This window comes from Tenrec ecaudatus, chromosome 16 (genome assembly GCF_050624435.1).
Source record: "Tenrec ecaudatus isolate mTenEca1 chromosome 16, mTenEca1.hap1, whole genome shotgun sequence".
NCBI lineage: Eukaryota > Metazoa > Chordata > Mammalia > Afrosoricida > Tenrecidae > Tenrec > Tenrec ecaudatus.
The window spans coordinates 50,285,864-50,298,737 of record NC_134545.1 but is presented as its reverse complement, the minus strand read 5'-3'; the positions used below and the strand labels follow the sequence as shown (position 1 = coordinate 50,298,737).

The 12,874-nt window shown below is 44.9% G+C and overlaps 1 protein-coding gene across 1 annotated transcript in view; it reads left to right on the top strand.

The window, feature by feature from the left end:
• The first annotated feature begins 7,422 nt into the window (after positions 1-7,422).
• Positions 7,423-12,874, top strand: part of LOC142429063 (sphingosine-1-phosphate lyase 1-like) — a 51,961-nt gene continuing 46,509 nt past the window's right edge. The window contains exon 1 of the mRNA XM_075534045.1: positions 7,423-7,449. Within this exon, the coding sequence (XP_075390160.1) occupies positions 7,423-7,449 (27 nt within the window). The remainder of the gene's footprint in view (positions 7,450-12,874) is intronic.

Sequence of the window (12,874 nt, the reverse complement as noted above, 5' to 3'; positions counted from 1 at the left end):
TGTGATTACACAACTCATTTAAAAGTAATTTAACCTTGGGAGTATAGGATATGCAAATCTATATCAAGAACCCCCCCCCCCCCCCATAAAAAGACTCTCAAACTTGACCAGTGGTTACCAAAGGTGACTGGGAAAGAGTTGTTGTGAAGGAGCATTGAGTTTATGTCAATGGAGGTAGAATAATTTGGAAAAGGATATAAATAGTGACATACGGCTTGAAGAATAGTACAATCAATGACACTGAATTATACTGCACTAGTAGAAGTTGTGGAATTGGAGAATGTTCTGTTGTGTAAATTATTGCCACAATTAGAAAAAATGACGTGAATAATGACTACGAGGAAGAAAATGTTCTAGAACTGAATATGATGAAAATTGTACAACTCTTCTTTATATGATTGAAAATTTCAATTGTATGACATGTGGATAAAGGGTAAATAAAATTGTTCTAAAAAAAGAATTAATTTGTACAATAAGAAAGAACTTTAAAAATGCATACCAGAAAGATGAGAAGTATATGGTGTCCATAACAAGTGATGCTATAAAAATAACAAAAAAGAAATAAAATGGAAATTAAAAATATGGTTTCAGATTTTAAAAGTATCAGAAGCCATATAAATATCCATTAGTAATAAGAGAGATAATGTTAGCACTATAAAATGGAACTATATGTCACAGTTATTGTATCTACTGAGAAAGAACTACCTTCATTTATATCCTTTTCATTCAGAATAGCACATTGTAAAATATTGCACTAAAAACATATGCCTTGCAAGAAAAAGGTTTAGATAGCTATATACTATAGTGGTGACAGCGATGACCTTTGTCAGCACAAAGGAAAAGTGACAGAAATGGAACTGGGCTTAGAGATAAGGCTGAGCTTTAAAGGGACACATTTATTCATTTTTGATAGTTTATGTCATATATGTGCTCACCCACTATCATGGATTGAATTTTGTCCCCCCAAATATGTGTCAATTTGGATGGGTCATGATTGTGTGGTTGTCCTCCTTTTGTGATTTGATGGGATTATCCTCTCTTTTTGTGATGTGCTGTAAATCATAGGCTGTATGTGTTAACGAGGCAGGGTTGCTATCGAGTCACAGGCTTACAGAGCAGGTGCTCTAAATCCCATCCTTGCTCATCACACCCTTCCGGAAGTCACTACCCTCACTCAAACCATGCCTTTGCTTGAGACACATCTTGTGTTACAAGAGATAAAATGGAAGAGACACAAGCCTAGAGAGAAGGGTCCCAATTACCATCAAGAAGGAAGAACTCGGAACAGAGTTCATTCCCTGAACCCAGAGCTTGGACTGAATATCTCCAGTCAAGGGGAAGATTTTATTTTTATCTTTATATTATTATTATGTTATCTTTGCCACTTTATTTTGTTTTTTATTGTTTCTGTTGTGCTTCCCAGTTTGTGAAGCACAGGAGTGGATGCATAGTAGATGTCAAAATATATATTACCTCCACATAGTAATTATTATTAAATCATATTTCTTTAAAGAACTTATTGATATTTTAATTGACAAATAAAGCATATACATGTGTGTATATGAGTATATATGAGTGTGTGTATTTGTCACAGAAATAAATTAAAGTTGATTAATTCTGACAAAAGCCTTTATGTTTTCTATTGTGTCAATTAAAAGCAGTCTTCACTACCTTCTAAATTAATTTAGGCTACATTGAATACATGAATGTGTTTGTTAAAAGATTGTAATTCTGTCCTGTTGTAGTTTTTTCTTAAAATAAAAGAAACTGGTTGTTCCAGGATGAGAATGAGAAACTCACAGATAAAAATGAATGGATATGGAGGGTGGAAGATTAGAAGATTAAATAGAAAAGTATGGGTTAATCTACAATATTGTTTAAGAGTGTTGTGCTTAAGAAAGTTAAACTGCAACTAAGAAAATACTAAAAATTAGAAAGAAATGACTTAATGATCTTGTCTTTCAAAACATCTAAGTCCATTTAAAAGTACATAAATGAATTGAGATGCCTACTTTTTTTCATTTTTTAAAATCATTTTATTGGGAGCTCACACAACTCATAAAAATCCATCCATACATCAATTGTGTAAAGCACATTTGTACATTCGTTGCCCTCATCATTCTAAAAACATTTGCTCTCCACTTAAGGCCCTGGCATCAGCTCATTTTTTCCCCGTCCCTCCCTGCTCCCCCCTCTCTCACGAACACTTGATAATTTAAAATTATTATTTTGTCATATCTTACACTGTTCAACGTCTCCCTTCACCCACTTTTTCTGTTTTGTGCCCCCCAGGGAGGAGGTTATATGTAGATCCTTGTAATTGGTTCCCCCTTTCTACCTCATCCTCCTCTCCACCCTCCCGGTATCATCACTCTCAGCACTGGTCCTGAAGGGATCATGTGTCCTGGATTCCCTGTGTTTCCAGTTGCTATCTGTGCCAATGTACATCCTCTGCTCTAGCCAGATTTGTAAGGTAGAATTGGGATCATGATAGCATTTAAGAACGAGAGGAAAGTTATATGTTTCATCTTATATGTTGCTCATAACCACGTGTGGGGAAATGAAGTTACTTATGTGACGCTTCTATCCATAGCCTTTGTAACTGCCACCAAATGACTGGCTGGGGCCATTCACAGAGGGTGTGAGGGACTCTAATAGGGAGGATTTGTCCATTTTTCCATTCCACTAGGGATGGTGTTGCAGAAGCAGAAATGAAAATCCCATGACGAGCAAGCAGCAGAAGCAGCAGTGAAGCCCCTCTGAGCGCCCCCCATGGAGAGAAAGGGAGAACGAGTGGGTCTGAAGTTACATGGTCAGATTCTGGAATGAGATGGCAAATCTGGCAGTTGAAAGGGTTACCTGCCATGACTCCTACAGCAGCAGGTTTGATAAAAGCATTTTCATGCCAGTCTTCAGTGGGAGTGAAGATGGACAAGAGAAACCCTAAGACAACCTTCATCGTGAAGAAAACTGCCCCCACCGACCACACAGATTGCAGCAAGGGCATATTGCTTCAGGTGTTGATCCTGCGTCTACCTGGTAGAAGGGCAACTCCACATCTGCCCAAGAATGGTTCCTCCCGGCCAGAGGTCAGACGTGTCTTCTCATGCTGACACGAACCATTCCTCCCATGGGTAAGGTGTTCTGCTCTGAGCTTGGTTGTTGCCATTCTGCTGATTCTGACTCATGCAACTCCTAGGCTGTCGAGTGGAATGGAAGAGTTTGCAGAGGGTCGCGTTTTGGAAACAGATCATTATGCCTGTCTTTTGAGGTCCCTCTTGATGGATTTGCACCACCAAACCTCCTTGTAGTCAAACACTTAATCATTTGTAATATACAGTGCTCCTTCCGAAGAAGTTACACCATAAATAGGGCCTTGCATGTGAATGACCTTGCACAGTAGTTGAAAAGACAAAAATTAGTATGAATGAATTAAGTAGTTTATCGGGGAAGAAATAACGGAGTACTCACTAAGTGTCAGGAACAGTAAAGATGAATTACAGAGAATACAGGGAGGGGTGGGGTCAGATATGGGCCCTATTCTCCATTTGTCTGAATTTGTCTGAGAAGAGGTGGAAGATTATAGGGTGGGAGATTAGGGAGAGTCATTCCTAGGAAATGGAGAAGAAAAAAAGAAGGGTATGATAGTTAAACTTTGTGTTCACTTGTTTATACTAAGATTCTCCGTGGTTTTGCAGTGAAGACCTAGTAATTCCCCAGGACGTGATCAAACACAATGCAATCATCCCCATACTCCACTATTAGCAGTCTATTGGTTATAAAAATGTTAAAGATGGATGCAACAACCTTACTCAAATCATAGCCTTGATGGAATCCATTGAATGAAGTTTCCTTGGGGACGTGACCTGCTTCTAATAGAGGTGAATGCTGTGGAAAAGCTTGTTCGATGTTCGCTGGGTATGGATCCTACACCTAACACACTCAGAAGTTCAAGTTCTGTGGACCGGAGCCAACAGCTTGCCACACTGCTGCTGATCCTAGGACACATCAGCCACCTGCATCTGACCAGCTGACCCTTGGATTCATTGACTTCTGCGTCACAAGCCTGACATGCTGACCCTGTATTAATTCTCCTGGGCAGCCACCAGCCTATTGTCTTCCTGTTGAGCTTGGTTTCATCATCTCCCACAGCTACGAGAAAATCCTTCAGCCTAACAAATGAATCACAGACTTGGTACCTGCTGGGACTTGGATATGCCCATAGCAACAACTTTGTGCTATTTTCTCTCTCTCTCTCTCTCTCTCTCTCTCTCTCTCTCTCTCTCTCTATATATATATATATATATATATATATATATATATATATATATATATATATACATGTTATGTATGTATAAACTCTAAGTTCTGATGAGTGGGCATTGGCAAGTCATTGGCTGACCCTTAAACACAGAGATTGTTTGTTGTTAGAGGGAAAAGCAGTAAGTCAGGCAAAGGTATGGTGTGGAGGCATGGGTGAGTGCTCTGCTTGGCAGAGGTCTGGGATTTCCAAAGGGTTGGCGTTTGGTGAGGAAGCCAAGAAATAACCTACTGGACTCCCTCGGGACTATTCTGGGTTGGGAAACTCAGTAGTGAGATGGGGTATGAAAACAAGGGATTGTATCCTAAAAGCAAAAGCTGAGAATGATGAATCTAGAGATCACGATGCCCTAAATTAGTGTCATGACAACGTTTTTTAAGAGGATGGAATTGGGTAGCACCAGTAGGGACATTTTTGATCAGATTTCAAGGTTCCAAGTAGGTGTGATCCAAAATTTCATCTGTATACAGATAACAATATTCTAGTTTGTTACTGTGTGCTACTTTGAAAACATCTACCAAAATTGTTCCATTTCACGTACTGTTTTCCATGTCTACTAAATTAGCATAATGGCACCATGGATAAGTCTTGGAAAATGTAGTGCACATTCATTTATTCTAGAAATGAAGAGTTGTCTCGGTGAGCCTCATGGGCAAGTGTCACCTGAATATTACAGGTTCCTAACACTGCTTGGATAAATACACTAGTACTGGTAGCATTTTGGCCCAAAGTCCATCATCTCTGCTCTTTATTTGGGGGTGGGAGACTCATCATTCTTCTAGGGGCTTTTTAATGTAATTTTCTTACAAAATCCATAATCTCACTATAAAAATGAAGTCTCCCACCCATGAAAGAGACATGGTTGAAATCACAGGGTCACCACTAGAGTCCCAAAGCCCTCCTTTAGAGACCCATCTTGAGTCCTTGTGTTGGACGAACTGCATAATGCTCTGCAGACAGACTTTCTCTGGGCTCCAGGCCCCAAACTGCAGCCAGCAAGTTAGATTTTGAAAATAATGGCCTCCTTGTGAGCCGCGGGGGAGAAAAACTGGGCTGTGGGAAACTCACAAGGGCCTTTCTACCGCGTCCTACAGGGTCGCTAGGGGTCGACACCCACTCCAGGGCAGTGAGTATGGTCTGGTTTCAGGGTGACCTTCGCAGAGGGTCCTGGGTCGCGCCGCCATGGCAGGGAGTCGCGTGCGCAGCACGGAGCATGGTAGGGCGCCTGGGCCCGCAGCGGGCCGTGTGCACAGAAGGCGGCGGGCCGTGTGCACGTCGAGGACTCTGAGTGGGGCCCGCGCCGCCCACGTGGTGGGCTCAGCGAGGGGTGGGGGAACGCCACAGGAGTCACTTCCGGTGGGGCGGGGCCAGCAGCGGGGCCCGGTTTTCCAATCTCGGAGGCTGAGGCGATGGCGGCGGCGGCGGCGGCAGGGGGCGCCCGAGAGCCGCGCTGCCCGACAGGGGCCCGCACTGAGGAAGAAGAGCGCGGGGTGGAGCCCGGTCGGCGGGGGCGAGTGCCCAAGACCAGGAACGGGAATCGGGGTCCCCTTCTCCGGGCCGGGCGGCGGGAGGGGACGGGTTCGGGCCCGGGAGGACCTGTCAGCGTGTGGAGCGGGGAGGAGGGACGGTGAGGCAGTCAAGCGCAGGGTCTGCTCGGGAGGACCCCGGCGGCGGTGGGGCGGGTCCTGGACGCGGGGCAGCCGGGCTGAGAGTGGGGTCCGGGCCCGCACAGGTGGAGGTGCAGGGGAGGGTGTGGGCGGGACCGGGGCGAGCGGAGACGGAGCGGGAGCGGGAGCGGCTGCACTGCCTGCAGGGTGGGAGCAGGCGCAGGGCGGCTGGGCTTGCTGACTCTTCCCTGGCACAGGGTGGGAGGGAGGAGATCGACTGCGAGCTCAGCTTCTTTCCTTCTCTTATTTTATTATTAAATACTTTGATTGGGGGCTCTTACATCTCGTTTCACAATCCATGCAGTCATCCACTGTGCCAAGCACATTTGTACATCCATTGCCATCATCATTTTTAAAGCATTTTCTTTTTACTTAAGCCCCTGGTTTCAGCTCCTCATTTTTCTCCCTTCTTCCGTCCACCCCCCTCATGAACTCGTCATAAGTTACAGATTATTATTCTCACCTTATCCTCTGTCACCCTTCACCCACTTTTCTGTTGCTCATCCCCCTGGGAGGGGATTATAAGTTGATCCTTGTGATTGATTTCCCCTTTCAACCTCCACCTTTTCCTCATCTTCCTGGTGCCTCTATTGTCATTGTTGGCCCTGAAAGAAAGCTGATGGTGGCCAGCTATCAAAAGATATTGCTTATGGGGTCTTAAAGGGCTTGAAGAGAAACAAGTGGCCATCTAGCTCAGAAGCAGCAAAGCCCACATGGAAGAAGCACACCAGCCTGTGTGATCATGAGGTGTCAATGGGATAAGGTATCATATAAGACCCAGAACAAAATCATACCAATGTGAAATGGGGGTTGGCGGGCGTGAGGAGTGGAGACCTCAAACTCAACTATAGACAATTGTACATCCCCTCACAGAAGGGTCACAAGGATGAGATGAGCCAGTCAGGGTGCAGTACAGCACCTACGAAACACACAAATTTCTTCTAGTTTTTTAATGCTTCCTCAACCCTTCCCACCCTCCCCACCACCACCACTATCATGACTTCAATTCTACCTTACAAATCAGATTAGAACAGAACATGCACACTGCTACAGATAAGAGCCAGAAACACAGGGAACCCAGGATAGATAACCCCCTCAGGGTCCGTTTATTTCTAAAGGGACTCCAGTGGAGGCCAGTCCCTGGGAGTGGGGCTGCCCCAGTGCCAGGTCTCAGGGAGTCTTTAGGTCTAATGGGCCAGACTCAGGCATCCTGGGCATTTCTGGGTATTTACCTGGGTGGGAAGCTTTGTGGGATCCTGAGTCTGGATTCCTTTGGTCTGTGGGCGGGAAGTTCAGCTCCAGCCCCATCCTGATTCGCTGGGTTGCCAAATAAAGGAGTGAACCTGATCTCTGGGAGGGCTGAAGGGAGAGTTTAAAGCTTTAGTAGTGCACAAACCTAGGTCCCTTTTAAAGAGGCAAGGCCAGAAGAGGAAGATGCCTAGCTGGGGCCTGCTGACTTTGGTGAGTTTTCCAGACACCCACCTGGTTGCTGGGCTCTTGGCTCTAAGATTTATTTTAGTCTGGGTGATCTGAGAGGGCAGACTTCACCTCTGATGCTTTGTGTTGGGGAAGCAGAGCCCCCAGCCTCTTAATTCGGGTTGACTAATCACCTAGAGTTTGACTTTGTGCAAGGCAGAGGGAGCACCTCTCCTGCCTAGAGGCGAAGGAGCACCTGTCCCAGTGCTGCTTGTGCCCAGCGCTTACCCAATGGGGCTTGACTGGGACCAGTGAGAATGCGTGGTTTGGTTGGGCCAAGCTGGCTGCTCTGGTGGACGCTAGGATCCTTGGTCCCTGGGATCTTGCTGTGCTCGTTGTTGTTTTTAAATCTGCTCAAGCACAATGTGCACTAAAGAGAATTTTGTTGCCCCTCTTCAGCTAGTGAAGATCCCACAGGGGCTGTGTAGGGCGAGGCTCTTGGGAAGCTAGGTCACTCAGATACTCACTGCATCAGTTCTGGCTCATGGAGGGCCTATAGATAGGACAGAACTGCACCTGTGGCTTCCTGAGGCTTGAAGGGAGTAGAGGACCCCATGTATTTTTCCTACAGAGTGACTGGTGGTTTCGAACTGCTGACCTTGTGGTTAGCAGCCCAGTTCATAACCCGCTATGCCCCCAGGGCTCTTAGCATTCTGCTTGTGATAACAAAAAAGATAAGGTTATAGTGTTTTGGATTTCTTTTTCCATGAGCCACTCTTCTGAGTCGGAAATCTTTTTGTACAAGAGCTGAGATTTTAAAAACAGTCTTCTACCTTCCCTGTAACTATCCCCGAGAGTAAGTTGGTATCATGGGGAGAATGAAGAAAATGAACAGCGAGGATTTCTTACATTTTCTTTATGGCAAGGTCTGTATGTCTGCGGGAGAGGGGTAAAAGAGGGAATCTGGGTTGTGATTAGTTCAGGTTTGAAATGGTTTTAGGTTAAACAGGGAAATTCTTGAGTTAAACATGGATCCTAGTGAACAAGTCCCCTAACAGAGTTTCTTGCCCCAAATGTAATGAATTTCTAGTAGATAATAAGCCAGAAAAACTCGTTTAACCTACTGCCATCAGGTGGATGCTGACTCATATACATCCTATGGGACAGGGTAGAACTACCCCCTGTGTATGTCTGATACTGTAACTGTTTACGGGAGTAGAAACCCCATCTTCTCCACAGAGTGGCTGGTGGTTTTGAACTGTTAACTGTTCAGGTTACCAGGTCTACTGGTAACCACAGACTCCTAGGCAATCAACAGCCTTAGATAATTTTTAATCTTGGTACCAGGGCATTGTTTATATTAGAAAGTTAGGACTATAGGTAATTGGGAGAAAGCACATTCCCCCCCGCCCTCCCCCCCCCCCCCCCCCGTGATTCCGTCGCTCAGGTCAGCACTCTTGGTAGCTTGCAGGGCTAATGCTTTATGACTTGTCATAATCAGCAGTTTGTTTTTCCTCTTATATGCAGGGGCTTCCATAAAGTCCATGGAAAATGTACATCACCTTTTAATTCCATTTTCCACAAAGTTTTTGCAGCCCCCTCGTAGATCAGTATATTTTGGGAATTTACACAGGAAGCCTCCACATGCAGAGAAATGCTTTTCACTTCTTAGGCCTGTGAGTTCCCTGTAGCAGAGCAATGATGGCTTTTCCTCAGAGTGCTAACTGGAATAGTGGTGTCTTAAAGCGATAGCCACCATTACCTTCACCTCCTTATCTGAACGTCTAGAACATTTCGGGACGTTGCTTTGGTGGTTGCCTGTAGATCTGACTGGGTCCCGACGTCTGTCACAGGTACTTGCTGACTGAGGCCCTCCCTTCCTTGAACTGTGCAGGGAGGGCTGTGTAAGACAGACGGTAAAGAAGGATCAGGGCAGGATTTGCCGTGGGGCACTAACCCACCGTCACCTGGTTTTAGCCCAGGGTCTGTCTTGGGTACTTTCTGTGATGAGGAAGACATGTTCTTTGCCCTCTAGCTGGAAAGAAAAGACATAGATTAATTGGGGGGAAATTCTTTAGTGCATGGCAGCATTTCCTGGACTATCACTGTTAGAAATAATCCCGTGGTGCAAGTTACATTGTGTGTGCATCCTTTGTAGAACCCTCTGATCAGGGATAGCCCGTCCTGTGGCAGGGGCAGAAGGGGAGACAGGAAGGGCAAGCAAGATCAGCAGCTCCCTTTAACACAAATGGAGCATCTATTATGCGTTAGGTACAGAAAATAGATACTCTGTATCCTGAATTTTTACTCTGAAACCCTTAGAAAAGTATGTTGGTAGTCTTCTTATTAGAGGGGGTGCTGGGGGGGGGGTGATGGTGGGAAGAAGAGACTTGGAGTAACTAATTTAGAGGAAGCAATTAAGTGGTGGAACCACAATTTAATCCCAGTTGGTCTAACATTTGATTCTTTTTTTATTTTATTGGGGGCTCTTCCAGTTCTTACCACAATCCATACATACCTCCATGTGTCAAGCACATTAGTACATTTGTTGCCATTATCATTTTCAAAAAATTTTCTTTCTGCTTGAGCCCTTGGTATCAGCTCCTCTATTTTCCCTTCATCCCCCACCCAACTGCGATCTGATTCTATGATGGTGGTGATGGTGGTCGGTCCCTCTGATCTTTGCTAGCTTGTGTAATCCCTTTCATATTTCCAAAGAGATTGTTTCAAGGTATAGCCTATTCCTGTAGAGTCTATCCTGCCTCATTATCTTAACTTTTCTAATCCTGCCTCATTAATATCTTAGAATATAGGATTTACAATTCACAGATAATTATATCAGATCACAAAATGGTAGAGATTAACAAATACTGAGGATAAATACAAAATCCTAGCCTAACCAATTTGACACATTTTTGGTGTACATAATTCTTTTATAACCGCCTCCTTTCTCCCCCTGGTAACCACTAATCTACCTTTTGTCTCTATACATTTCTCTATTGTGAAGATTTCACATAGACGGAATCAGACAGTCCCTGCACATATATATATGGTCTGTTTGAATTTCTCTTACTGAGATTAATATTTTCAAGGCTCAACTATTTTGTAGCATGAATAAGTTCATGATCATTCCTTTTACTGCAGTCTTCAGAGTTTTTCTGGAGAATTTTAAGTCATGAATAAATCCAGTCAGGGTTCTCTTTTGCATGTTTTCTGTTTGCATGGGGTCTTTTGGCAGTGAATGGGACAATTTGCAACCCTGGAACTCTCTGATGCATCTTAGATTTGGGAAAACATGGACCCCAGGGATGGGCCTTTCACATACTCTGAGCCTTTGTGGTTATTTGCAAGATTTTGTAAAGGCAACCACTTTTGCATGTGGGAAAATGAGAAGATCTCCATCTCTGTAAAAGATACTATTTTTTTTCTGTCTTCTATAAAATTCTTTAAAAAAAACATTTTATTAGGGGCTCATACAACTCTTATCACAATCCATGCATATACATACATCAATTGTATAAAGCATATCTGTACATTCTTTGCCCTAATCATTTTCTTTCTTTCTTTTTTTACATTTTATTAGGGGCTCATACAACTCTTATCTCAATCCACACATATACATATATCAATTGTATAAAGCACATCCATACATTCTTTGCCCTAATCATTTTCAAAGCATTTGCTCTCCACTTAAACCCTCTGCACGAGGTCCTCTTTTTTATTTCCCCTCCCTCCCCGCTCCCCTCTCCCTTGATAATCCACAGATTGTTATTTTGTCATATCTTGCCCTATCCGGAGTCTCCCTTCCCCCCCTTCTCTGCTGTCCATCTCCCAGGGAGGAGGTCACATGTGGATCCTTTTAATCAGTTCCCCCTTTCCAACCCACTCACCCTCCACTCTCCCAGTCTCGCCCCTCACACCCCTGGTCCTGAAGGTATCGTCCACCCTGGAATCCCTGTGCCTCCAGCTCCCATATGCACCAGTGTACAATCTCTGCCCTATCCAGTCCTGCAAGGTAGAATTCGGATCATGGTAGTTGGGGGGAGGAAGCATCCAGGATCTGGGGGAAAGCTGTGTTCTTCGTCGGTACTACCTCGCACCCTGACTGACCCGTCTCCTCTCCTAAACCCCTCTGTGAGGGGATCTCCAGTGGCCGACACTTGGGCCTTGGGTCTCCACTCTGCACATCCCCCTTCATTCACATACATACACACACACACACACACACACACACACACACACATATATATATATATTCTTTTTTTTTTTTTGCATGATGCCTTATACCTGGTCCCTTTGGCACCTCGTGATCGCACCGGCTGGTATGCTTCTTCCATGTGGGCTTTATTGCTTCTGAGCTAGATGGCTGCTGTTCACATTCAAGCCTTTAAGACCCCAGTCACTATCTCTTTTGATAGCCAGGCACCATCAGCTTTCTTCACCACATTTACTTGTTCACCTGCTTTGACTTCAGCGGTTGTGTCGGGAGAGTGAGCATCATAGAGTGCCAATTTAATAGAAGAAAGTATTCATGCATTGAGGGAGTGCTTCAGTAGAGGCCCAAGGTCCTTCCGTCACCTTAATACTAAACCTATAAATGTAGACACTTAGATCTATTTCCCCATCCTCATATATATATTTGCATGTACATGTCTTTGTCTAGACCTCCATAAATGCCCCTTGACTCCCAGCTCCTTCCTCCATCTTCCTTGACTTTCCTCCTGACCCACTACCATGCTCTGTCTCCACCTGGGCTACAGCTATACCTCTTCTCTACGCAACCTTACCCTTGATCATTCCCCACCAGTCCTCCCACTCCCCCCTCACTACCGTTTTGGGTCCTATGTTGTTCCCTTGTCCCTGTGTTTGTTAACACCACTTCCTTACCACCCTAGCCCTCCCCCACCCCAAGCCCCCCCGGAACTGTCGGTCCCGTTGTTTTTCCTCCAGATAGTTCATCCAGCCTGTGCTATTCAGACAGACCTGTGGAGACACTAACATGCACGAAAACAAGACAGAGGAAAACAAAGTAACAGTATAGAACCAGACAACAAAACAACTAAAACAAACCACTGACAAAGTACAAAACAAAACACTTCACAAAAGAAAAACTTGTTCGTTCAAGGATCGTTTGCTGGCCCTTAGGAGCGTTTTCCAGTCCAGTCTGTTGGGGCACCACGCCCTGGCCCCAAAGTCCACTTTCAGCATTCCCTGGGGACCTTGCCACTCCATTCCCTTGCTGTTCCGCTGCACTCCCCCAGTGCTTTGCCTCGGTGTGGTGGGATCAGGTCAGGTGCAATTTCCCTCACCATGTCTCCGGTGCTGTCCCCTGTATTGCCCTTAGTCACTGAGGGGCATCATGTCTCATAGTGGGGCCAGCCATGTTGTTCTCTCGCATTCCACCCTCTTATGATTGGGAACAGTCACTGCGTTCTAGTTATACCTTTACTGCAGCCGTTCTCAACCTGTG